The sequence below is a fragment of the Pithys albifrons genome, chromosome 7 (genome assembly GCF_047495875.1).
Source record: "Pithys albifrons albifrons isolate INPA30051 chromosome 7, PitAlb_v1, whole genome shotgun sequence".
Lineage (NCBI taxonomy): Eukaryota > Metazoa > Chordata > Aves > Passeriformes > Thamnophilidae > Pithys > Pithys albifrons.
In genome coordinates this window covers 40,916,874-40,944,255 of record NC_092464.1, presented here as the reverse complement: position 1 = coordinate 40,944,255, position 27,382 = coordinate 40,916,874, and the positions used below count along the sequence as shown (strand labels likewise).

General features: G+C 37.9%; 1 protein-coding gene across 3 annotated transcripts in view; it reads right to left on the bottom strand.

Annotated features, from left to right (window-relative positions):
- The window catches only part of RBMS3 (RNA binding motif single stranded interacting protein 3), a 708,641-nt gene that overhangs the window by 469,046 nt on the left and 212,213 nt on the right, over window positions 1-27,382 (bottom strand). For all 3 annotated transcript variants that reach the window (XM_071561125.1, XM_071561126.1, XM_071561127.1), the window contains one exon: window positions 20,017-20,190. In XM_071561125.1, the coding sequence (XP_071417226.1) occupies window positions 20,017-20,190 (174 nt within the window). The remainder of the gene's footprint in view (window positions 1-20,016; window positions 20,191-27,382) is intronic.

The following is a 27,382-nucleotide window of genomic DNA, read 5'->3' as shown; positions in this document are numbered from 1 at the left end:
TTGGTTAAAATTGTTACTTTGTCATGACATTACTAGAGAACAGCAGGCAAAACTAAGGTTACTTTGTTGAACTATACTTCATAAAATAAAAAAATCTTCCTCTTTTTTTTTTCCCCAAAGCATCCTATGTCTAACAGACATTCAGGCAAACAATTTGCCTTTTTCTTAGGATGTTAGAACTATTTGGAAATAGCTTAAACTTTCTGTGGCATTGAATTCTCAGGGCTACTCTCTTTACATGTTTACTTATATTTGAAACTCCAGTTGTGCTGGTAGCTCTCTCGGTTTGCTACTTACTTACAACAAAGAGCTCAAAAAAAGCTGCTTCGTCCGTACCATAAAATTAATCCTGATAGATGATTATGGCTCATTATGAGTAGTTTAAAAAATGAAACAAGCCAAAAAAACCCCACCACTTTCCTAAGTACAGCAGCTCCTTCTCGTACAGTGGGATGTCTACACATGCAGGGAAAAGTGGCTTTTCAACTGGAATGAACTGCCATATTAACGGAAAGTGGGAATTTGCCATTTAAATCCATAGCTGATTTCTAAATCATCTGAATTTCTTATTATAAAGAAAAACAAAATCACTTGGGAAATTAGTTTTACTTCTCACCTTCTTAGTGTTAAAAGCAGAATGTAAAATTCTGAATTCAAAACAAGGAATGATTGACAGACTATTTCCTCAGCACAGGGTTATTATGGGAACATATAAAACTGGACAAATATTCTAAATTCATAGAAAAAAGAAAGCAAAACACTTTTTTGTTTGTTTTGTGCAGGTATCAAAAAAAATTTCTGGTTTACAGATTACAGACTTGAAAAGGCATTCTAAAATGTTCTATTAAGATCTCACTTTTCATTTGTGCTGAATTTAAAATAGTTTCAAGCCTACTGAACTATCACTTTGCAACATATTACTTACCCAGGATTACTTTAATTTTCATCCAGTGCTACTAAAAATTCAGCTCTCCTCCTCTGCCACATCATTGTGTACATAATGAAGTTCATGATTTCTTACAGGTACAATCTATTGGTTTTGGTTTCACTTTCAGGTAGTTTTCCCCAAGTCACTTTCAGTAAGTGAAGAAAGACCACATACAAGAGCTTCCCTTATGAGATTTGTCATCCTATTTTATTATAAGACAGGATAGTTGGACTTTTAAAAGATTAATGCATTGAATAGATCTTTGCAGAGTATATGCTTTGAAGTGCTCACCCTCATGTCACCTCTAATACATCCAGCAGCACACTGTTTTGGAATTAAAAACCAAGCAAACAAAATAAAAAAAAACACCTGTGTAACTTCTCTAAATTATAGATCAAATTTGTGGGGGCTTCTGCAAGTCCATGGAGAAAATACTTTACTTGACCAGATCAGATTGCATTTGACTTTGTACTTTGACTTTCAAAGCAAGAGATCAAATATGTTGGGGAAAAAGTATCCCAAATGCTTCAGGGTGATCCATGTGGGGAGCCGCCCTTGTCTCTACCTCAGGCAATTGCCTCTATGCAAACAGATTTAATGTTGTCTCAGAACTGATATTAGTTTCAAAACATCAGGATAGCTAAAGGCAAGTATTAGTGCACCATCCTGCTATGGGGGAAAATGGTACAGAAAAAAATGGTTAATACCTTCTGGTACATTTAGTGAGGTGGTAGATAATGAGAAACACGAGCATCAACCTCAGTAAGGCTCCTCATCTAATTTCACTCTGCATCAGTTCTCCTGAACTGTTAAGGAAATGCTCCTCCATTGAAACACTGAGGCTAACTGCTAATACTTGCAGGAAGGTACAGAATTCTTTTATAAATTAATCTGAAAAATATAATCAGCCCAAGTGCAGGTGAACTTCATGATTCCTGGCTCTAGAGCCTGAGCTTCTTTCAACAGCCTGTATTATCTCAAAGGGGGCAAAAACAATTTCCTAATAAAAATGGTGGTGAAAATGTGTCTTCTACAACTACCAAAATAATGTTTAAAAATTAGCCAAAAAAAAGTATCTTTATAAAGTAAGCAAAAGAAAACGGCAAAGGTATGTTCCAGGAGACAGAGCTGGGTACTGAGAGAAGAGCTGAAGGATGAATTGCAGCTTTATACAGCTCTGTAAGTGGGTGGTTATGTTAAATATACTTTATTTCAGCATTTTTAAGCATTCTGAACACTTCTAACAAAATAGTTGGAAATAAGAACTATCCACAATTGACAGAACAAATGTAAGCAACAGCAACCATACAAGCAATTATGTAAAATGTGTCTAGGGAATTTTCCTCCATCAACTGACAAAACAACCCTGAAGAATACCGTATGGGGATGGAGTACAACATGAAAATATTTTAACTCCTGCATCAATAGGAAAAGTGTGAGGATTTTCTGTGAGACCATTTTATGGATGCCATTTCTAGAGACTATGTATTTGTCTTCTTTACCTATTGCAGGAACACTGTTATTTTAATATTAATGTAATTTAAGAGCAGATACAGATATGAAAGGTGAATTTCCTAACCACACTGAGAAATATTCCAAGCATTACTACTTATGCATTCTGGAAGTGAGGCAGCAGAGTATTATCAAGGCAGCTTCTTAAAATGAAGTGTTACTACCTCTGTCCCCACTCATGCTGGAAAGTTTATCATCATGCAATACTTCAGGAAAATTATTGCTATGTTACACTTTTATTTATACACTTTATCTAAAAAAATACTACCAAGCTAAAGAATTTTTTCTCCAAGCTTTTAGGATTAGATTGATCTATAATAAAAGAGGATCCTTTGTAGGTGTTTCATTTAGTGAGATTTGGGGGCCTTTAAGGATTCATCAAAATATTCAATAGTGTTAATGTCTACAGTAAATAATTCCAGGAAGGCTCTTTTTTGTTGTTGGTTTGGGGGATTTTTTTTTGTCTCCTCATGTTCATTTGGTTTTACTACTACACAGCATTCTCCCCTCCAAGACATAAAATCCAATGGAAGCAAAGTGACTAGCCAAAAATAGGTTCATTTGTGGGGGTACACTCTCATTTACAGGTGGTCTTTGACTTTTTCACTGTTTGCTGAGCAATTCATTTGTGTTTTGGCAGATCTGGTGAGTCATATGGTGACAATTCTCATTTTCTACAGCATCTGAAATGTCCATTCGTTGCATCACGGACAGCTAAAATTAGATATTTAGAAAAGCAGTCCTAGAAACTAAGGGCTTGATTGAGTTGCCTAATTATAGCTACCTAGTGCCATCTGAGATGCCCCAAAGTACCTCTGGCAACCACAGAGACCTGGCAGGTATCACACAAAACCTTCAGGAGATTTGTGGTCCTCCAGAACAGGAGCTGCAGACAACAAAGGATAACCCCTGTGACATTTTGAAGGGCATGGACAACTTTTTTTTAGACTCATTTGGGAATTGCACACTACATGCTTGCCACCAGGATATTGAAGAGATCAATTCTCCTCTGTCCTGGATTGCGCTTACATCGTATTCCCTCTCTTTGCAGGCGGGTGCATGAACTCTCGGTGCTGCTCTGTGCCTGCTCTCTGGCACACAGCACAGGGAATACAAAATATGAAAATAGGTCACAGCAGGTGTTAATTTTGGTGGGGTGAAAGGGCTGGCAGAGAATCTCTTTCAGAGAATGGAAGGAAGGGCGTGCATGCTTTCTCCATATTCATCTCATCATTGCTTACCAGAAGGAAAAAGACATCTGCTTAAGGAATTGTTCATGCTAGTTCCTATTGTGTCATGGGTTTTCCTTGGAGGTGTCCAAAGCAGCATCCAGTCTTGCTTAATTTGTGAAATTTGACATGATTTCAGACTTGGGTTGATAAGGTTTGTGTTTAGGGAGTCTTGATGGCATCTCTGAAGATTGTAATTCTTCATCCACCTCTCTTTCCTGACAAGATTATATAAAAGTGGAATAAAAAATTGCTTTATTCTTCTTTTCCACATTAAGCAGAAAACGGCTTTCTTGAGAGTATGCATTTGCACTGGACTCAAGAAAACAGACCCCTGTGGAGCACAAAATCACACTGGGGAATATATTTTCCTTGTCATACTGACATTTTTCATCTGTCTGAGGCAGTTCACCATCCTCCCCCTCCTCTTTTATTTTTAACATAGTTATGCAGTCCCTTATACCAGCACTCATTCTTATATTCTCCTTAAAAAGAAAATGAGCACCAACAGTACAGAGGGACAAATAACAGTTATCATAATAAAAACGCAGTCTCAAAGAACCGAGCACTATTTGGAAAATGGTATAAAAAAACCAGTGCTCATGTAGTTTCCCAGTGCCCAAAATTTCACATTTACTCATGAAGGCATAAAATATTTCCTTGAAACTTGCTTAAATTACATGAAATCTAATAGTTCGATGCCCAAGGCAGGGCTAATAAACTTTCCCTGCTTCAGCCCAACATTTCTACTGCCTGAATAAGCAATACTCAGGAACTACCACAGCTCAAGTGTCTCCTGAATATTAGATCCTTTTCTCCAACAAAATAACTCTCATTGAGGCCAATATTTATTCTGACTGGCATATATTTCTCTTCAAATCTGCAATTTTCTTGCTATTTTTTTTTCCAAATCTGGATCGATGTGCATTGGTCTTACATTTTCCAGTAGGGAAACTGCTTCCCAACCCCTTTGCTTTCTGCATTAACTTCATCTTTTGAGTTGCACAATAGATTGGTTAAGATCATTATTAGCTATAAGACTAAAGTTATTCTGCCCACCATCATTATTAAACAGTGCATTCAAAGCACGAGCCAGAAACAGCATGCTTAAAGAGTGGCTAAAATGGAGCAAATGTTTAAAACCAATACTCAGTTAATGAACAAGGATATTTATGGAAGCACTTCTCAGACAGAAACGAAGATAAAATACTTGCTGTTGAGCAACTATTATTTGAGATATTTCAGGAGCCAGTGTAGATGGGTGGAAGAGTCCCTGACAGCTGGTGACTTCTGTGGGGTGAATTGTCACTAGATGGCACAACCTCATGGGACTAAACACCACCTTGTTCTTGCTTACATAGAGCAGCCCAGAAAGGTCGTGGAGTCTCCTTCACTGGAGATATTCACAAGCTATCTGGACACAGTCCTGTCCATTTTGCTCTACAGTGAGCAGGGAGGTTGGACCAGATGACCCACTGTGGTCCTGTCCAACCTGACCCATGCTGTAATTCTTCAAAGTCTGTGTAGCCCCTAATCAGAAGGAATGAGCTTATGGGAAGCACAGTTATTAAGGCATAGATTGAGAGAATGTATCAGTGTTTTGTTAGAGCTGGTGGTCTCATTTTAGTACCTAAAAGTTTACACACTTTGGTTTGAAGCATTTCATTTTTTTTATAACGGTTAATAATGTTTTTATGAAAACAGGATCCAGGAAAATATCTTCAGCTTGACTGAAAAACACATCACAAGTTAATCCTGTCTTAATATTAACTTTAAGAAAACACTATTTGTTCCAATATTAGTAAATTAAAATGTAAAAATATAAATACATTGATCATCTACTTAATGACTATCCAACATTTAGCAGTCCCAAGTGATTTAAAGCAAATCTAGATACAAGGGATAAGACTTGGAGAATTTTAAAATATAGTTTAGCCTATTAGACAAGATTTTGAACAGATTTTAACAAATTACACTTGGATTAAGAAGATCATGTATGAATTTATTTATGCCTTATGTTTCAACTTTGGTCTTACATCTGTCATAATGCTACAAAGGAAAATATTTTAAGACGGCTAGAGATAGGAAAGTAGGAAAGAAAACGAAGTTTACAAACTGCTCTCCTATTTTTACACTGCAAAACATGCACACTCCCTAATAAAAGACTGTGGCACCTTGATCTGACTATAACTTGAGTAGAATCTGGCAAATGTCAGGTAGACTTTACTGAAGACTCATATTTTGACTTCTAAATAGTAACAAATAACCCAAACCATCATTTTTTCTGTGCCACCGTACCAGGCTTAAACAATCTGTACAGGGAAGCAGATTTTTTTGTATGTATGACACCAGAGAGATGACTTGGCATCTGAACCACTAATAAATATCTGGTGAAAAGGTTCCCTTATTAGCTGTGTGCATTGTTTAAAAGTAAATACACAAGGAATTTGACAATTTTCATCTTCTGCTTATCTGAGAAAGTGCACACCTATTCTTTATGCTTAGAAAAAGCAGCATTCATGAATTTCTCTCTTGACCTCGAGCAGCAAGAGAAGCAGCCTAAGATATATTGCAAAGGCAAATGTTTGAAGTTTGTATCAATATACACATGGGACAAAGGTAATTTACTCAGTGAAGGAAGAACCCCCTGCTACATTTAATCATGCTCAAGTACATGGGAAAGTGCCCTTACAGCTGGTGTTTCTCTCTGCCTTTTTAACCCAACTATTGAGAAGCCCTTTACTTCCCATGAAACACCTTAAACCCAAAGGTTAATTAAAGTAGCAAAAAACACCATTAAACCTGGTGGGCAGATGTATCTCCAGTCACTGCAGTTTGCAATCAGATTTTGGGTGAGGGTAGAAGAAATCAATGTTATGGTCTCCCCTTAATGAAACCATAAAAACTTCAATATTAAAAGATTATTTTCTTAAAATTCCCACAGGTAGGCAAGAGGTTCTTTTAGGAAAGAAGACAGTGGGAAATAAAAAAATCTCTGTCTTGTGTGAAAAAGGTATTTTCTTTTCTCCCATGCTCTCAAAAATGCCAGATAGGGACAGAACAAAACAGTACAGATATGTGATCAAGCATGGTCAGGGCAAGACTCAGAGCCAATTTGCCTCTTTGTAGGACTACCAGAACCAGGCTTGTGTCAGTGTACTGATACAATAGATAATAATCTAGACGGAGAAGTCCATTGACCTCAAACACACCTTCCATCTACTTTTGATAATCAGTGAATACAAACAGGATTGTCTTGGTTGAGGTCAGTGGGACTTCATCACCTCATCATTTGAAGAGCTTGGCTAATTGTATTCTCTACATAGAAAGAGCAAGTGTATACTTTGGGTTTTTACAGAGGGGAAAAGCAAATGTGATATAACTGTGGGAGACATTCTGCACAGCAATACAGACCATCATCTCTTCGGACTAGAATCTGTGTTATAAATATCCAATACATCAGCAAGGAGTTTCATGTTTGGCTGCAGATCTGCTAAAACCACCACCATCACAGAACATCAGTGCAGTTAAGCACTCCCTTGAAGAAACCTTCCCTTCACAAAATGTAAGAATTGTGCAAAGCAAGAAAAAGGCTTCTCCTTAAAGGCATGTAATTTGCGCAGGATGATTCTCAAGATTCTCCTCCAATTCTGTTTGGACCAGCAACTCATCCCTTTCTGATCACTAGTTTTATTTATATCTGCTTTTCAATTGCATTTTATTCACTGTAGTTAAAAGCAGAATGAAGTATTTTCACTTTGGATGTAGAAAAATTAGATGTTTTTATTGCTCCAAGTATATGACTTCTAAAAAAGTATAGGGTCAATTTAAAAAGCATTCCTTTTGTGGGAATGACATCTTTGTTGGGTCTTGGGTTTACTTGAGGTTTTTTGTGGGTGAGGGGCATGGTCTTGGGCTTTTTAAGACAAAACTTAAATATGGTGAAAAGAAAATTCCTTAAGAATGCTTCAGACAACAGTCTAAGTTCAGTTTTGCTGAAAGAGATGATATTTTTTCCCTTCCTTCTTTGTGTTTGACATCTTGTTTATACACAGTTTAGCTGTTTCCCCCAAAACATAATTTGATTGGCACTTTTCTTTCTATGTGGTTTTATGCTTTCTTTTTTGGGTGAAAAAAAAATCCTTACTCTTCCCTTCCCTTTTTTGGTCTTAAAGAATGAAAAATATTTTCAATTATGCCAGTTACTCGATCCAGAGAGGCCCCCACCAACAAAAAGCCCCCTAATGATGTTAAAAGACTAGAAAAGTGTGTTTGTTCACATGGAACATCTTAGAATAAAATATGAAAATTAGATACCATTCAAATCACTTAATTTATTTTTGTCAGTTAACTAGAATTTCAATGGTAGTTGCCCTTTAAAAAGTAGTTATTCATGAAATCAGGGAACTTAGCCATCACAAAAGTGCTAACATGCTTGGTTTTCTTTTATTAATATTATGTGAAAATTTTTTTTTCTGCTTCACCAACATTTCAAGAGAACCAAAGTGATTGTCATGTGGTACACTTAGTCCTGGAACAGCAGCACAGCTGTTTATTCCCAGATTCCGAGCGCTCCTTTAGATCTACACAGCAGCCTGTATTTTCTCTGAAGGGATTCATATAACTTACAATAAGTAGATATAATTTCCATAGTCAGTTTGCCTACTGTACAATACTTAGTTGTAAGAACAACAAATGGAATGTTTTGTCCTCTTCCTATTGCCCCTTTTATCTCAAATTATTTTCTCTGGTTAAAAAAAACCAAACAAAACAAAACAAAAAAATACCACCCACCGTGGCAGAGAATGACAAAATTACTCCATTTTGAGTTTCAGAAAAGCCAAAATGACCAAGCTTCTGGTTCAGACACACTCTACTGGAAAGCACCAAGTTTATATCTCTGCTGCTGAAATAACTGATCATGTAGGGGGTAGTGGGGAAACATGAATGCTTAACTGCCTGAAAAGACTGGTATCTAGTCTATAAATCATTGTCTTGCTCTTAGTGGAAGGGAAAGATTTGATGATTAAAGTCATTTACTTCAACAAAGGTGGGAAATATGCATCTGACTGCCTTGATTATGAAACTGGTAAAAGGACTATTCAAAATTCTGTGACAACAACCCTTTAGCATCAGACCAGACCTCACAGGTTTCTCTGGAAAGGTGTAAGTGTCATAAACTTATCAGCAAGCAAAAATCGGGACTGAAATTAAAAGACTTAACCAAGATACACACAGGCAGTAACCTGACTTACTTTCCCCACAGATGAGAAAAAAGGTCTTGAGACTTTAACTACATATCTTTAAATTAAATCTGTTCATTTTGTGCAATTTTCAAGCAACAAGTATGATGGCACAGAGCTGCTCTGCAGTTCTAAGTGACCACAGCTAGAAACTGTTTACCCAGTGCAGAATTTTGTTCTGTAAGCAGATCTCCTCCATCATGAACTTATTAAATATCTATTGGATATGTTCACCTGGGCTGAAACCTCTATGTAGCCTGATGATTTTGACTAGTGGTGAGCAGGATTGCACTATAAGGAAAGGGCAAGAACTTTCACTTGTCAGAAACACACTCTGAGCTACATTTTTGAAATCTTGGTCCCCATTTTCACCATGATAAAAGAAATTAATATTAAATTGTCTAAATAATGATGGATCTACTATGGCTGTTTTAAAATTTACAGCCCAATGAACTAGTTGGAGAAGGCTCACACATCCTTTCTCATATAGCAGTGCCAAGAGATTTTGTCCTTAAAAGACTGAGACAATTCTATCAAGCATCAATCTCTCATTATTTCTTTTACTTTCCTAATCCCAAACAAAATATTAAGATAAGCAGCCTGACTTTATACCAAGCATTGTTCATCATATGCTCTCCTTGATGATGCTACAGCTTTCAGAGCTCTGTTTGACTTGGATATTGTACTGCATGTGGGGCAGTGAAATTCATTCCTTTCTAAGAGACCATGCTGAATTACTATTTCTTTCCCAGGACTCAGAGGTGAATAATTGCACCTGTCGTTCTTAAGCAGACAAAAGACACTAAGTAGCAGCCAAATGGAAAGAAAGATTTAAAAAGAAAATCACTTTATAGTTTGGCAGGAAAACAACTAAATCCAACCTTTCACCCAGCTGTATACAGTATAAGGGTTTCTAACAGTGCAGCTTCCAAAGAAAGAGAAATCTTCAAAGAGAGACTACCCTCAAAACAAAATTGAGGTGCTTTCTAGATCCTTTTAAAATAAATCATTGACAATACAAAAACAAACAAAACAAAACCAAAAACACAAACACAACCATCTACACATATAAGTGTTTGTGGGCAAACATTCTCATTTACATGATACAAACCAAGAAATAAAGTAAGACGGGCACACAAATAAAACCACGTGGCTTTTCCAAGACAACACAAGAGAAGCAGTAGTAAAGCCTAGCATAAAGAAGGAATGAATATGCTGGAACAGAATGCAACTTAGAATGCTCTGACAACCTTCACACTGTGTCATAGGCTCATAGAATCAGTTAAGTTGGGAGAGACCTTTAAGTCAAATCCAACAGCAGAGAGCTTGCGGCCATGCTGAACATAAAGGCTGAGCTTTGCTCTCACTGATTGCAAGCACTTGGCAGAGCTCTGCAGTGGCTCTGCTTTCAGCAGAGCAAGCCATGCTGGCAGGCAGCCAAGGACAGGTCACCAGGGCAGAAGGACAGAGCCTCAACAGAGCATTTGCCTTTGGTGCCAGGAAATTCCTAGCACCTGACCATGCCAAAGGGCTAATGCTCAAAAAGATGAGAAAAAAGCATGAAAGGTGAAAATACTGCAGAGAATCTCTGTAAAGACCTTCACAATATTTCCAGGCCCTTTCAATCTTTTTCCTCTTACATGAAAGCAGACTGTACACCCAAGGCAGAAAGGTATTTGTACACAAATAGATCAAATGGAAAAATATTCCGCTCCTTGTGAAACCTAATAGTTTCTCAGTCTATTTGGCAAAATCCGGGCAGTCCATCTTACAGTTAAAAAGAGGAATGTCATGGAAAACTATACTAAAATATTGACAGCTCCCAAATAAAAGCAGAAACAAAAGAAAGGAGTAATGACTTGTGGGGAGATGCCCTTGTAGTAGGCAAGTCTCTTCTCTCAAAACACAAATATCTGTATTTAACATCCTTAATTAGAAACTGATACAGTATAGAAGAAAGACACTGGTTGAAAGCAAAGAAAATAACTAACTATGCCTGCTTTCAGCTAGAAGTTTTGGTCTTCAGTAAAATACCTCCATCACCTTATAGTTACAGGTTTTAGAACAAAAGTAAACACTGCCTAGTTACATAATTGGAAAAAATACAGAAAACAAGCCTGGTTTGTCAGATAAGGCAGCAACTTGAAATTAATGAAAACCAGAGCTTACTGCCACTTGTTTTCTCCAACAGCTGCATGACCTTGAATAGAATCCCTTCTTTTAGTGCGTCTATTTTGTGTCCCATTTACCTACATGCTTTGGGATAGGGACCTTCTTTTACAGTATTTTGGTACAAATATAAGGCCAATAGAGTCCTTACCAAGGAAATAGTTAACACAGCACTGTGGTGAATTGCTCCCTCAATATCATAAATAAATAAAACCTGTTACTTTGTGAACCTTTGTTTTCCCTCTCAAAAACTCCAGCTCCCTCCTTCATGTGTCACACAGAAACATCTTTCACACAATGCTTTCAATCTCCCCAACATAAAGTAAGTTCTCACACAATAACCTTCATCTCCAAACTGTCCAAAAGTCGAGAAATCACTGAAAAACTTGCTCAAGATGAACACACAGAACATACTGTTTCTCAAGGTATTTTTTTAAAGGAAACGTCATTAATAAAAGCAACAGAAACACTTCAACAAAGGTGACAAAATCAAAATTTAGATAACTTAGCAAATTCAGCACGGTCATGCAAGGAACTCTAGGATTTTGATGTTTTGTAGATCGTATGCTCTCAACAGAGTGCTTAAAGCACTGGTGGAACATATGCCTGAAATCAGCAAGGGATAAATGATCTTTGGTCAGCATCTGGGTTTAAAGTAAGGCAACATCTGAAATTTGTCAAGTGTAAAATACCTGAAGTGTCATCAAAAGAACATTTCAATTTTGACAAATCAGTATTTCCCACAGACATGCATTTCTTCCATCTCCCTTTGTAAACACAAGTCACAGTTGACAGTGCTGTTGAATAGAGTCCCTGGTGTAAATAAAACCTTGAAGCAAAGAGGTAGGTCTAAGTGCAAAAGGACAATTTCATGCCCTATACCTTCACTGAACTGGATGAGTTTATATTAAATCAATAACCCAAATTAAAATTAAGAAAGAAGGGAAAGAGTCCATCAGCAAAATTACTTGAAGCAGTATTTTTTCAGCCTAGTCCAGAACTCTTCCCCCTTGGAGGCTGCAATACAACAAGGAAGTTGCCTGAGTGTTTTAATTATTTAACATGAAAGCAACAAAGTTGTTGGCCTTTTGAAATAATCAATCTTTCAAAAAGTGTCATGTGTCTTCAAAACATGTGACAAGTTGGCAGTTTGTAGCATCTACTTTCAAGCCCTAAGACCAGGATTTTCTCTGGAGCCTGGAGGAACTCATCACCTTTACTAACAAATCTGAAAGACAACCTATCTGGCTTACTGAAAATGAGATGGAGAAGCTAAATTAGAACCATAAACCTCTTATTTGCTAAATTAAAGCAGAAAACTAAAACAAAAATAAACATTGGAAGCATGTATAGATATATATAGACACACACATTCAGGAATACAGACATAAATGCATATAGAGACATGTATAGGTAGATAGGTGTATCTGTAAATTATAGACATTTACTAGGATCTGTATTTAGTGCCTCCTACAAGCCTATTTTACAGTTTAAATTTAGGGAATTTTTTATTTTCTTTCAAAAAAAAAGAATGAAAAAAGGCAGCATCTGGTCTGCCTTTTTAAAGTGTATTAAAAATACCTTTTTTTCTGTGTATCTTCTACTTCGGTACACAAGAACAAAAACATAGAATGAGCAAGAAATATTCTATAGAGTCTGTTTATAAACAAAAACATCTCATTTCTAAAATGGTTGACCTTATTAGCACTTGGAGGTGGTATTTATTTTACCAATGCTCTGGATATATATGTAGAAGTATTTTTTTGTAATTTCAAAGATTCCAATTATATTTTCCACAGAGAAATCTATCTTTCTTGAAAATAAGGTCACTAGTTATATACAGAAGACTTTTTCCAAACCTGTTAATATTAATTGTTCAGGAAAAAAAATCCTCCAGCTTTTGTGGGAAATTTGAATTTTTTTCTGTTAAATTACATACTAGAAACAAATCTATAAAACACATCAGCAAATATCAATCAAAAAAATTCTTAACTGAATATCCTGAAAAACTATAAGAAGGCATAATACATAATCCACATGTGATGTGTAAACAAGTAGTGAATATAGGCAAAAAATAACATTAAAACAACATTCACACAAAAATCAGAATTCTGAAACCAAAGATCTCCAAACTCAGATTTAGATGGAACTTTGGATTTTCCCAGACATTTTGAAAAATATTTGTTGCAAGCCAGCAGAAGTGTTTTGTGTTATCAGTGCTCTCCCCTATGAGAGACACTGCCCTTCTGGAGCAGGGCATTCAACTTCAAACTGTAATTGCCATCCACAAAAAGTCCTCAAGAAAGAGAAAACTCACTTGGTCAACCTGAACCACCCACGGGCAGTGGCCTTTGCCACACTGCACATTATCCCCCTCTGATTGGACAGGCAGCATCTGCAGCACCAGTACCTTTGCAGAAGCCAAGCAGAGCCATAGACAGCATTTCCCACAACTACTACAGCAGCATGCACATATTTTTGAATAAAACTACTCTCTGAGTTAAAATACAGTAAACTACCTTGGCTAAAGTCCTATATTACTGGTGACTTTTCCCTCCAATTCTTCACAAAAGTTCAATTTCAAAGCTTAATACACAAAACAAATATGCTGAATACCTCAAAGGCTGAATGTAAAACATTGGTGGATTTTGTGACTTTTTTTTTAAAGACCTAGCCAAGTTTTAATGGGCTGTCACACACGAATGATTATGAAAGCGCTACAATGAACTGAGCTGATAAGCTGATCTGATCAGAATTAACTGCATGTGATTGCTGCTTTGAAAAGCTGGCCTAAAGAGGCAGCATTGAAAGCAATCTCACAAGTCACTGGTACCGCTTGCCTCAGCTCTAAGTAAGCACAGATGGCGAGAAAAGTTAATTAAGAGACATATTTGTTTGGGGGTTTGAAATTTCCACCCTCTCTTCTCCAAAGAAGCCAAGCCACAGTGAAAATGTGTTTTACATTTGCGGCCTAATACGTTCATGTTTTTGAGGCTCTGTTCCTGTAGATGGAGGTAGTAGATAAACAGTATAAATAATTTGTCAGCAGTTAGCATATGGATTTGCAGCTGATCACTAAGCTACTCATTTCACCTGATAGCTACATCTTGTCAATTAAAAATATTCCTTTCCCCACAATCCTTCATTTACTTTCCTCCTAATTGGCACAGCTTTTCTCTTGTACCACAATGGATACCCAGCAATGGAGATGTCACACATTTCATTCTCATTTTAATAACTGCCTCTTCATTTGCTCTCTCACTTGCAGTATTTCATAAGGAACATATCAGCAATTACAAAAAAATAAGCTTGTGGTGATAAACTTCACTTTTACTTCTGATTGGGAACTTTCTTTCCCACTTCTTTCCACTTTCACTTGAGCTTTCTCTGGATTAACTAACGGACTTCTGAAGCTGGGGCTATCATCACAGTTAGAGGATCAAAATACGTGACTTACACTTTATATACTATGACAAAAGGTCACACAAAAGGCCCTTGAAGCCAAGAAAGTTTTAACACTAAGGACAGAAAACCAAGATTTCACAACTTCAAGTGAAATTGAGAGATTCTTAGAGAGACACTTTCAATTTATGCCTACTGTACTATTTACTTCCTCTCCCATCATTGCTGATTATGAGGATGTGCACGTGTAAAAGGAAGTTTCTTCATCTCTAATCAGCCCAGCTCTACTCCATGAATCCACAATCCACTGTTCGTGACATTACAAAATGAATCAGGCAGGAGGCTCAAGCCAGATCAGAAAGTGACAGCTTCTGTTTAAACAGATATCTTAGAAATTAGTGATGACAGTATTATACTGTATAAGAATTTCACTCTTAGCACTGTCACTTTCTCTAAGGAGAGATGCAGCAGAATTATCCACTGGAAAGATCTCAGTATTTAAATAAGTGATAAATTGGAGTGCTGATCTGTTCTACATACATTTCTAGAGAAATAAAGGCCTGTTTTGAATAGGACACCCATGCTATATGTATTGAACACTCCCTGGATTTAGGAAGATGGTTCTTAAAACATTATCTTTGCGTTATAGCATATGATCACATCATTTATGGTCTATCTTATGAATTTAGGATGTACAAATATACTGCTTCTGTCAGCCTTATTTCAGTTCTATAGAATTATGTTGAGTAGGATATTACCCTTATAAGAATGGGTTCCGTAATTAGGTGTATGTTTCAGAGAACAGGATCACATCAGAAGACTGGAGATTGACATCCAACACCAGCCCATCGCTGAGAGTGTTTCTACATCACTCCACAAAGATTTTAGCCAAAAGCTTTATTTGTGTTATATATATAAATATATATACACTATAGACTAATAATTTAGTCATTAAATATGTTCCTATGCGTACATACAAATTGATAAATCTATCTCATCTCCATGTGGTCCCTAAACATTGTATCACCTAATCACATAAAAATGTCAGGTTTCCTAATTTTAAAATTATATTCATAATATGTTGTTAAAAAAGTCAATCAGTGAGATCTCAGTACAGATGTTAATCCAATTTGTGTGGCAATAATCAGAACAGTCAGTTTACATAAAGCATTACAGCTGTGCAATGCTGCAGTCCAGCAGTTCTGTCATCAGCAAGGAGGCTTACCTACCTGCCATTGGAAATTATTCCCATGGACTCTGCATAGTCATGCTGACAGTGAGTAAGACCTTCCATTAGTGTTGTCCACAGTGTCAGCCTTGCTCCTTTTCTGCCTTTCTGTCCGAGGGTTGTCAGCACAAACATGTAAAAGGAGCTATAGCTCCTTCTACTGGGTCTCAAGATTCCTAAGACTAAAGATTTGAAATCCTACTAGGGCTCAGAGAAGTGAGTGGAAGAATGCCAGTTACGTCTTACAGAGCTCTGCATCACCTTTTTTTAAAATTCTGCTGTGCAAATTCCAACTAACAGCATAATTTCAGAAGCAATCACACATCTAAAGAAGTTAGCAGAAAGAAGTCTGGGGACAGACTGTAGGAACGGGGACTGCTAAGGAAACTGATTTTCTTATCCATTTATGACATCTCTGATGTAACAGCTTGTAAACATTATGTGTAGAGCTCCAAATAATAACTTTACAGATTTAACCAATCACTCTTTGAAGGCTGTCACTGATCTAGTGGAGCATGACTGAACCCTGTTAGACTGCAGAATAGATTCTGGCTGAAAGTCTTACATTTGCTGAGATGCATATCCAGACAGATAAGGATTTCAAAAACATCGTGCATGCTACATAGATGTAGGCACACGAAGAAATTAATACAGAATTCATGGTCCCATGGGCATACAACAAAGGTTTCAAACCCTGTAGGGTAACACAGTCTGTGACAGTACTGTGTGCTTCATCAAAGACTAACACATTGCCAAACTCCTTCATAAGTAAGGACTGACTCCTACAGAAGTGAGTGTGGCAGGTATCTGTGACAGCTACATGAATATTCAAGAAACACATGAGACTCCCTTACAATTTCTGCTGAAATAATCTAAAGCCTGATGAGATTTGTGTTCTGTTTGCCCATTTTGCACATGTACTACTTTAAAATGACAGCACACTCTAAGAAGTCATTTGTTAGAGTTAATTCAATGGACAAGATTTCTGAAGATCTGTGAAATTCTATCATCCTTCCAGCAAAATGTAGAGAAAGGTAAATGAAGTGATTCTTTGGGAAAAGCATGAGTAGGAAGCCTGCATAGATGTGAAAGTTTTCAAATGGCTATTCCTATCTTGCCCAACAGGGATAATCAGAATTACTTTCCCTATTTTTTCATCTTCCTATGTGAAGAAAGTTCAAGAGAAAGGCATGTTAGATGATGAGGTGTCTTGTCGTATTCTGAGCACTACATGATGCATTTTTCTGGCTGAAAGTCTCCGAATGTTAATGCCAGAAGAATTTCTACCCTCTATTACAAAAAATCATTTACTTTATAAGGGCCATCTACCACATTATCATTCATATTAGTATACACAGATCCTACAGGGCATCCTGCCCCTTAGTATAGTGAGAAGTTAGCACCTTCTTGTCTGTTTAAAAACTGCTTTTCACTGTTGACTGGGATGATATGAAGCCTTTTTTTTTCCCTGACGTAACTCTAAGAGCTGAAAAATGACACTGTTTAAACAAGCTTCCTGTTCTTTTCTTTCCTAAGGTGGAATGATTGCTTTTAATCAATGATTGTGGTACTATGGACGAGAGATGCAAAGTGTGCTCTCTGATAAAACAAAATTAACCCCCCACCTTTAGCTACAACATATTTCTCAGGACCAGCCAGAGTCATAGTCTCTTAACACTGCTCTTTGTAAGATATTTTTCTTCCATTTAGATGAAAAAAAAAATGAATTAGAGGATTTCTTAAAATTTTTTTCTTTAGCTACATTTGGCCCAATTAAAATCAATTTTTTTTGTCTCCAACTTTTCTCCAAACAGTAGAGAAATCCAAAGCTTTCCTCTTGGCACTGTCTTCAGGGACTAATATCTTTAAGTACTTCAAGGCCAGATTCAACTCCCTGACATTTGTTTGCCTTGAACTTGCAAAGCGCTCGCAAGTTTGTTAGCCTCCAAAGTGTCAAGGAACTGCAACGATCTTTAGACATATTCCATGTGGGAGGCTTTGCAGAAACAGCTTCATACAGCACTACAACCTACAGCTTGTTCTGGTGAACTTGTGTCAGAGGAGGGCAAATAAAATCCTCTGAAGTAAAGTAGATATCCAGTTGAGCATGCAATCCTGGGAAGATTCATGAATAAAGGAACTCCTCCATATCCAGCTTTTATTGTTGTCATTTGCCATAGAAAGGTTGGTTTGAGCCCACATTAAATAAACCTAACTGCGACAACTAGTTTGGAAACAAGAATCAGAGTAATTATAACTTTGTCATATAGAATGAAACAGATATCCAAGCAAATATTAGGGCATTAGTTTTTTCTTGGATGCCGCAGGAGGGAGGAGCTGAGTTTGCTCAAGTGCCTTACCCAGGGCCCTGCTTAAGGCCTCACCCTCAGAGAATACAAAAGTAGGGAAGGTACAGAAAAAGTGTGTGATCCCAGTGGTCGGCACTGCAGCGTCAGCTAATCTGTTACAGATTTTTACCAGCAGCCTAGGAAATCAGTCCAATCTCTGCTGAGTAGCACTGCAACAGAGCTCCTCAGATAAGCAGCAGCCAAGGAATGGGCCAAGTTTTGTAAACAGCTCAACACAGGGACACTGAGGGCCAGACTAATTCAACAATCTGCACAAAGGTTTACGCAAATCTGCTCATTCTGAAATCTCTACTTTTCAGCAGTCAGATAAATCAAATCCTGGACTATCATTTCCAATGACTACTATTACAGTGCTCAGTGAAAACAAATATTGTATAAGTTGTATATGTACAATATACAAATATTGTACTATGATTCTAGTTCAGCCACCATCTACTTTAGTCTAAATAAAGGAAAGAGGAAGTGTGGAAGTAGCTTGAAAAAGACTGACATTTCAATTCAAATTCTTCCAAAAAAAATAATATTCCTCTTTTATGCTCTTTTGCTTAGCAGAGTCAAAGCTTGACTATCAGAATGGGTAGTGTTTATTCTAAATGATCAAAGTAAAGGAGCAGTTAATGACTTGAATACTCACAGTTTAAGTTAAATTAAGCTGTAAAAGGGACTCTTTTTTGAGCCATCATTCTAAAGGAGGAAACTCTCCACCTCCTTCCGATGCCAAATACATTTTATTTTCTCATGACAGTTCCTATCATTTTCAATAACATCATAACAGACATGAGCAAACACCAGAATCCATAGAGAAGTTTAATTCATTCTGAGAATTCATCACCTCAAAAAAGAGATAAGATCTTACAAATCTATCTCTCTCCTTTATTTCAATTACCACATTCATGTTTGAGACAATTCCTAACTCAAACTTCTGGCCAGAAGTCTGTTGGCAGGTAACATAGCAAATCTAAATCAAATCCCAAAGATCTTGCAATAAGACTGTGTAGCACAATTTCCACTCTAGAGCAAAAGCTGCACTTTCCCATTTTCCTGTTGGGATTCACTACAGGATGGCAAAACTTGATTATGTACACATGGCAGGAAATTAAGATACTATGTCCTTTAAAAAGTTCTATGTCCAAATTTCCAAAGCTAAGTTCAAATGCAAACACTAAAACAATAAAGTGTGGAGCAGGAAAAAAAGAAGATTGCTTACACTAATGAGATCTTTCCCCATTAACTCTCTCAGGATCTTTCAAAATCAGAAACTGAAAGAATGAAAGGGCTCTGCTATAAGCAGTCAACTATACCAATATGACAGAAACCACCATCAGCCTGCAGTTGCTACCCTTTCGTGGTTGTCAAATTATAGCACAAAACAGCAGTGAGTCTCCCTTCCCCATTTTTTTTGACGACCATTTCATGCAAATTACAGAAGACCAGTAGTCTGCTTAGCAACGAGACTGCATGTTCACCACTGATCACATTAATGATAAAGTAGCAAGCATAAACAAATCTAAAGATGAGAAGGGATACTCTCCTTCACTGACTCATCCACACAATTTTAAATCTCTGAAAGAATAAGTCATTCATCTAAGAGGCTCACTAGAAACAAAAAAGAGGCCATCTATAGTATTGCTTTCCAGACCACATCTCTGACACCAAAACCCAGGCACACAACAATAATTTCATTCAAGAAGGACGCCCAAAGACAAAAAATTATATGTATTTTTACTTAGTCATGAAACTTTCACATTTGCTTATGTTTAAGGCTCATTCTAATATTTTCTAGGTTTAGGGTTAGTACACATGTGCTGCCCTGACTGCCGTGGGACACAGAGAAGGCTGGAGAAGGGTGATGAACTGTCAGCACCTGAGCGCCTCCACCTCCCAGGGAATCACTGAGCACATTCAGGTAACTGCAGAAAAGGTTTTAATTACTTACAGCAGGATGTCCAGCACAGTAGGTGTAGCTAGCATGAGACTGGTAGTGCAAGCTTGCTCTTGGAAAGGTGTATGTATTCCAAGCAGGTTGGCTGCTATTCCACTGGGAGCTAAAGCCAGGGCTCATGGTCACTCTTGATTTACTGTTTTGGTACGTTCTCACTGTGGAGCTGGACTATCAAAAAAGAAAGAAATGCAACTTAAAAATAGCTTTTAGGGTAGAATACAAATAATGCAGCTATATATCATCACTGTGCATATATATAATGACCTACAGTCTGGGATAAGCTTGAGTGTTTCCTGTAAGGAACTGGGCAAAGAAAAAATGGATTCTTTCAAAGATATCAGTGAAAGAGCTATGTTACTGCAATGCCCAGAAGGAAGACTGATGACTGCTAGGCTTCAGGCTGGGATATAAATCAAATGGATAATCAATAAGTGATAGAAGTAAGGCAATGTTCTGAAAATACACAGAAGGTGCAATTCCAAGATTAATAGTAGAAACTTCCATAATTTTTTATTATATTGAAATTTATTGAACTCCTGATCAGATATGCCCATTTTACAGGAAAAGGCAGTTTTGGGGCAATGTTTAGATGTATTTCTTGAAGCCTTGAAATCCCATCTAGTAGCTAGGTAAGACCACACTATTACAAAAATACATTTCAAATATGTAACTTTCTAAGCACTCTATGAAATTTCATGACATGTTTTAATTACTTAAAATGCAGAAAAAAATTCCAAAATCTTAACTTTTTTAAAAAATTAATTCAATAACTTCATTTACGAGCAACCCAGACTATAGATATGTAATGCATATGCATGCTTTCTGTCTTTCTCTCATTCTACTTTAACTGCAGCTTTTTGCTTCTAGACCTTGTTTTATAAAAATATTCCTAATGAACACTTGCACTATTATGGGTGGTTTATTAGGGCAGCAAAAAATATCAATTTATAAAAAGAGAGAAGATGTATAGGAGTGGATGCATTTTTAGCAGATATTTAGGCTGGTCTTCAAAGACATGCAAATGTATTTTTTACTCCATATTCTGCTCTGCATTTGGTTTTGCTTTCTTTTTACTGGCAAAGGTGTTCTAAATTTCTAATGCCAATTTACCTCAACTAATCATAATTATTATAAAATTAAACCTGTTCATTTTAAAGCATTAAATTTACAGTGAGCTTGTTAATATAGTGAAAGCTTGAGAAATATGAACACAAATATTTCTTTGAAATGCTTATAAATGTCCCTGTTTGTAAATTGATGCTATCAATTTCAAAAGCTATACTCAAGAATGACACTTCATTTATTTTTACCCTCCTTTCAGAGACAACACTTCTATACCATATATGTAGCATTAACCAAATATCAATATGGGCCACCATCAAACAAGGTGTTTCACACAGTCCAAGACCATCCTTACTCTGAAGTGCTTGCAAGATAAATGAGAAGGTCAAGGCAAGTATGAAAGAGTCTGGTGCAGAAGCACAGAAAACAGCTTCATAAACGTGATTTTTGGTTTCATTTCAATGCTTCAGCTCAGTTTCATTGGGAGAGAATTACCAAAATGAAGGAAAAGAGGACAGAGAGGACACATGAAGACATTTCAAGGACATGTTCTAGCTATGAAAATACATACACCCTGTATAATCTTCCCAGTTTTTAACACTGTATTTAGATAAGCTAGTTACAGAAACTGCAGGCCACGCTGGCATGGGCAGAACATGCCCTCTTTATTTCATTTAATTTTCAAAAGTGTATGTACACAGAGTTTGTCTCAGTTATCAATTGGTGTATAAACTTTAAGTTCAAGAAAAGGCCACACGACTTCCTGCATGTGTTTATTTCCTGCGCCGCCGATTAGGAAGCCTGAAAAGAGCAGTTTCCGCTCCGCAGCTCTCAAACCTCCCAGAGTCGCCTCCCGCCCCCAGCCCTAAGAGGAGGATTCCTGCCGTGTGGTTTCTAAAGGTTTAACTTACGACTAGCCCAACACAAAGCATATGAATGAACACTAAAACCCACACTAAACTCTCATTAGTCACTGCGTGTGACAAGTGGTTACTTTGTTCTTACAAAAGGCTTTAGAAAAAAAAAATCTGCCCCTACAGTTAAAGGGGCTTATTTGAAATAAATCTTTTTGTATGAATTTAAATCAAGAGAAATCAAAAGAAAAAGGCTACAGCTAGAAAGAAGAAGAAAAAAAAACAACTGAGGAGTTTGAATATGTTTTTTCTCTTTTTTTTTTCCCCCTTCCCCTTTTACCCTCTTTCCCCAAGGAGCAGAAACTGCATTTTCTTTCCTTTGACGTATTACTTATCTTTCAGATCACTCCTCAAAGACAAATCTCTCTTTCTGTGCCCTGGCAGACTTACTTCTACACGAGAGATGAAGGCAAGGTTTTGTTTCAGACAGATTAAAAAGGTTTTTAGGCATAATATACTTTTCCATATAAATTTCTCCCTTTTATAAACATCAGGTATTCAAGTGTTGCTGCTTATTACCTCCTCTTGAGAAGTTCATCTCCCATTGAATATTCTGTGAACATCAAGCTGCTCTGTCCTAACAATGGCTTCACTCCTTCCTATTATTACTGATTGGTTTGCATTGTATGTACCAGTGAAAAATATCTGTGGCTGACAGGATGTAAAGATATATTGCCACCTGGGATAATTGTTAACTGATTATTTTCACTATGACAGAGAACTTCACTACCGTAAGGAGAGATGTGCTATTGGCAATACACAGACATGCATAATACCTGCTCCTATATTACAGAACGGGAGCAAAAATGAGCCTGTTTTTCAAACAGCCTGTCTTAGTTCCTGAACAGCCTTCTGTCTGTTGGCTGAGTTTTGTTTTGTGCTTGTGCACTACATGAGATGCCTTCCTGGATCTACCACCATGCTGGACACGTGGCTCAGCCCCAGAGCTAAATCCAGGCACAGAGAGGACCCCTTCTGCCTCCTTTCTACTCCTCCATCCAGATCCTACCTCACAGAGGGTGCATTAGGAACAGTGAGCCATTCAGACCACGAAGGATGAGCTGGGTGTCCTACTTGAGCAGGTCACTCAGGACACAGAGGCGGGAAGCAAGACCTCACTCCCCCTTGGGGTAGGTGGGAGCCATGGGAGGGAGGTCGCTGAGGGGACAACCCTCTGCTCTGAACTGCTTTGGTGGGGGGCTATCATGTCTAACCCAATGAAAGCTGTTCTCTTTCTGCTGGATTACATCCAGTAAAGAAAACAAACCACAAAGCAAAACAAAACAAAAGTCACTACACAAAGACATTCCCAGGATAATTAGCTATGAAATATTGAAGATATCCAGATTGTCAGCCAGAGAAAAGAGATATCTGCACAACCAGCCACTATGTCCTGTTCCTTTGGGTGACTGGGGAGCTAGGATGTGAGATCAGGGATCCCAAAGTCGACTTTTTCAACTCAAGGTATCCTCTGATCAGCACAGCACTGCACATCTCTGCAGCCTTCCCATCACAGTGCACAGGCAACTATGGGAAACACATTGGACCAACTGAGAGCGCTGTGAGGGAATGGTGGTGTCCTGGGGGCAGGTGCTCCAGTTCTGGCAGTGCAGGGCAGCCTCTGTGAGGTCACACCAGGGCTGCACAAGTGCCAGGCACAGCTGGTTCCAGACCATGGCTGAGGTCTGCAGCAAAGATGGCAGCACTTCTGGGAAGAAGTATTTTCTCAAGGGCAAAACGCTGCCTGAAAGTGAGGAAAAAAAGTGAGAAACGTGCCTGTGAGCACCTGGGGGAGAGCAGGAGGAGCATGAGGAAGCTCCCGTGAAGCCCCTGGAAAGCTCTTCTGGAGAAGGTGTGGGACAGGATCTGTGAGGAATCCCATGCTGGAGGAGGTGGAGATAACCTGAAGGACCTGTGGCCCACACCTACATTAGAGCAGAAGATGAGAAGGAGAGAGGAGCTGCTATTCCCCACACCCTCTGTGCCAGTAGGGGTGAGAAGCAGGCTCAGGATTGGGAACGGAGTGAGGCTGAGCCTGGGAAAAAGACAGAGGGGAGAAGGGGTGGGTATTCTCATAATTTTCCCTTCCTTCTCAATATCCAAACTTATTGTAACTAATGATAAATTAATTTCCAGACATTGAGTCTGGTTTTGCCTGTGAAGGTATTGGTTAAATGATCTCCATCTTTATCTTGACCCACAAACTTTTTCACCTTATTTTCCACCCCTCTTTTGTTGAGGAGAGTGAGTGAAAGAGCCTCTAGTTGGGTGTCTGGCAGCCAGCAAAGGCAAAGGGGCAGGTGGTGTGGCATACAAGCTTATACTCAGGATTTAGAACTGTATCCTGTTTCTCCTCAACTATTGATTCCATCAAGAAAAGGTATCACCTCTCCCCATAATCCTGTCTTATTTATATCCCTTAGGTTATCAATGGCAGACCACCACTGCCACTTCTGGGACAGCCTGGTCAACTTTTATCAGAAAACTTCTGCAGAAAATTCTCAGATTACAAAAAAAAAAAACCAAAACCCCCTCCAACCAACCACGCAAGAAAACCTTCCCCCAGACTCCCCAAAAAACTGTTGCCCTCCTGGCTATGTTTCGATAGAAACAAAAGACATTAGAGAACAAGGGGAGAATTTTCTTTTCCTTTAGTAAGTTGGTCCAGTACCTTTATACCCTAAGGGTCTGATGCAATCTAAAATTGAGATCAATAACATTTAAATGTCTAAGCATACTTGAATGCATAGCCCTTTTTTTCCTATGCCTTAATTTCTCTGATTTGTAAGTATGGATAATCTTACTTTAAAACTTCTAGACTAACCTTTTTTTCATGTTTATAGAAGTTTTGAAAGTTTTTGGACCCAAGCATGAGTGAAGTGCAAAGTGTTATTGGTATTATTACTAGTTCTTGATCTTAACTGCTTTCAGTTCTTAGTTCTTGTGACAGCTGATATGTGAATTATAATGGTGGAAAAATACAGTATTTGTGGAACAAATTTTATCATTAAAGCACAGTACAAATTTTAAATGGTGGCAATATTTTTGAATGGTGCAACTTTTCCAGCTTTTAAACACATTAACAGTAGGTGTAAGAAACAGCAGTCACCCCTTGACTAAGACATTAGGCAACAGTAATAGTTCTGACACAGCCTTAGTCTTCAGGTCATCACATCTGTACCCTCCACTCTTACATTACAGTGTCACCATGCAGAAAACTGATAGGAAAAATGTGCTAATTTCTGAAATTCTACATGACATCGAATGCAAGATTTGCTACATCTCTTAGGCACCCTTCTGCCAACTGTTCCAAAATGCCGTGATTATTATTGGCTTTGGCACTCCTAAAGATGAGAGAGGCTCAAATACCCTCCTCTAGGTTACCTCTCAATTGACTTTAAGGGGGGAGGGGGGGGGGGAGAGAGAAGTGAGATTAAAGAGGTGTAAATAACATTTGAATTCCTCCTCCCACTACCTCATCTTTTAAAAGCAACTTCACAGAGCTATGATGTCATTTTCTTAGCCCACACAATTTGAGTTGTTTCCAGTCCCCTGGATTTTGATTATAGAATGATTCTGTCTTCAGCTGTACCTTCTGCTTTTTTGTTATTGTTTTTTTCTGAAAGGAACTGTGATTGAAAGGATAGACACACTCTTTCCCCCAACCCTTCAAGGGATTTGACATCACTTATTTTTTGATTACTGGAGATGGGAAAAGCCAAGAAGAAAAACTGCCATTCTGGAGACACTGTTTGCAGGAACTCCGTTGCCTGTATTTGGATCAGAGCATAATGCAAAGCACAGTCCTATGCTCTTAAAAGTTTGGATGCTTTACAAAATACTACTGTTCCCATAGAAATCAAAGGTTTTCTATAACCTGTAAAAGTAAGAAATTAAAATAGCTGCCCTGGAACATTATTACATGAGCTAAAATGTTGCATTTGTTTTCATGCTCAGGGAAAATATGAAACTGGCAAACCAAATCTGAAGCTAGTTCATCACAAAATCCACTTGAGAGACCCTAAAGATTGTGTTATTTAGAAATTGAAGAGCAAGACTGTTTTTTCTTTTGGGGTTGTTATGAAAACTAAACATAAAAATATTGCAGAATTTTTTATTTTTAATAACACGAAAAAGGAATTTTGTGTTGCTACGTTTTCCAACATAATCATTCCCTATAGCATACAAGTCTTTTACAGTCTAGAATCAGATTCCATCTGTTTCAGTAAGAACTGAGCTTCTAATATTTGGCTATTGCAGATTTCAAGTTTATCAAGTTTGTCTCACAACCTTCACAAAAACTTTGGATATATGACCATACTTGAGAAAAACAATGTTTTTCCAGACATAAGATTGAAATTCCATATGCTCTACCTGGAAAAACATGATCAACCAAAAGAAATAGCATTCCACTGAAACCACAGAGAAATGATGAGGCTATATTTCATATCTCAGCATACATGAAAGGTTACAGCTCAACCAGTGGATCCAAGAGCACTGAGAGCCAGCTCACATCATGCCAAAACTCAGAGGTGTGCAGCCCATGTGCCCCCTCCCAGGAGGTGAGAGAGGAATGCTCTCCATGGACAGCCCTGCTTGGCAGACGAGCTCCCTGCCAAGGAGGTGAAGGGGACCCAGGCCTGCACAGCTGGAATACTTAGAGCTGGGGCCCAGCAGAAAGGCTAAACTGAGAGACTTTTTAGGATGGGTCTCAAATAACTCTTAAGGAATGTATTTTAGAAAAAAGAGTTTGTCATTCTTTGTTATTTTTCCCTAGAGTTAGGCCTTAAAAACCAAATATATATGGGTTTCACACTTGCCTGGTTAGAACTGCTGTCATTTCCAATGACTCAAGATGTAATTCATGTTGTACTTTTAACTGTTACTTGAATCCTAAGAGCATTTTTTTCCTGGGCAAAGTATGAAACATTGCTCCTACAGTAACAAGAGAGTGAGCAGGGGAGCTGAAAAAATTAAGGCCTTCATAGTTTGGGAAGAGGCCACAGAGCCTGGTTTTCTGCTGTTTTATCATCTGTATCAATGTCAAGGAGCAAAGAATTAGTAACAAAAGATAGGCCAGTAGTAATCCAGATTAAAGCTTAAAGATGCTTGGCAAACTGGGCAAGATACCTGTGTGTAATCCAAAATAGCTGTTACCTGATGGGTCTCTAGGCAAGAGACCATTGGGTTTCAGGCAACTTCTGCTAACACACACTCCCCCCTGAAAGCATTACCAGCCCCAGTATCTCAGCAGGCAAACTCAGTGCAAAGGCCAAGTAAAAGTCTCTAGAAATGCTCCTGTACTTCAAACTGATTTCTCCAGGATAAGAAAAGAAATTTTGCATGCATAAGATTCTTGTATTGGTTCTGTTGCTCATGTTGTA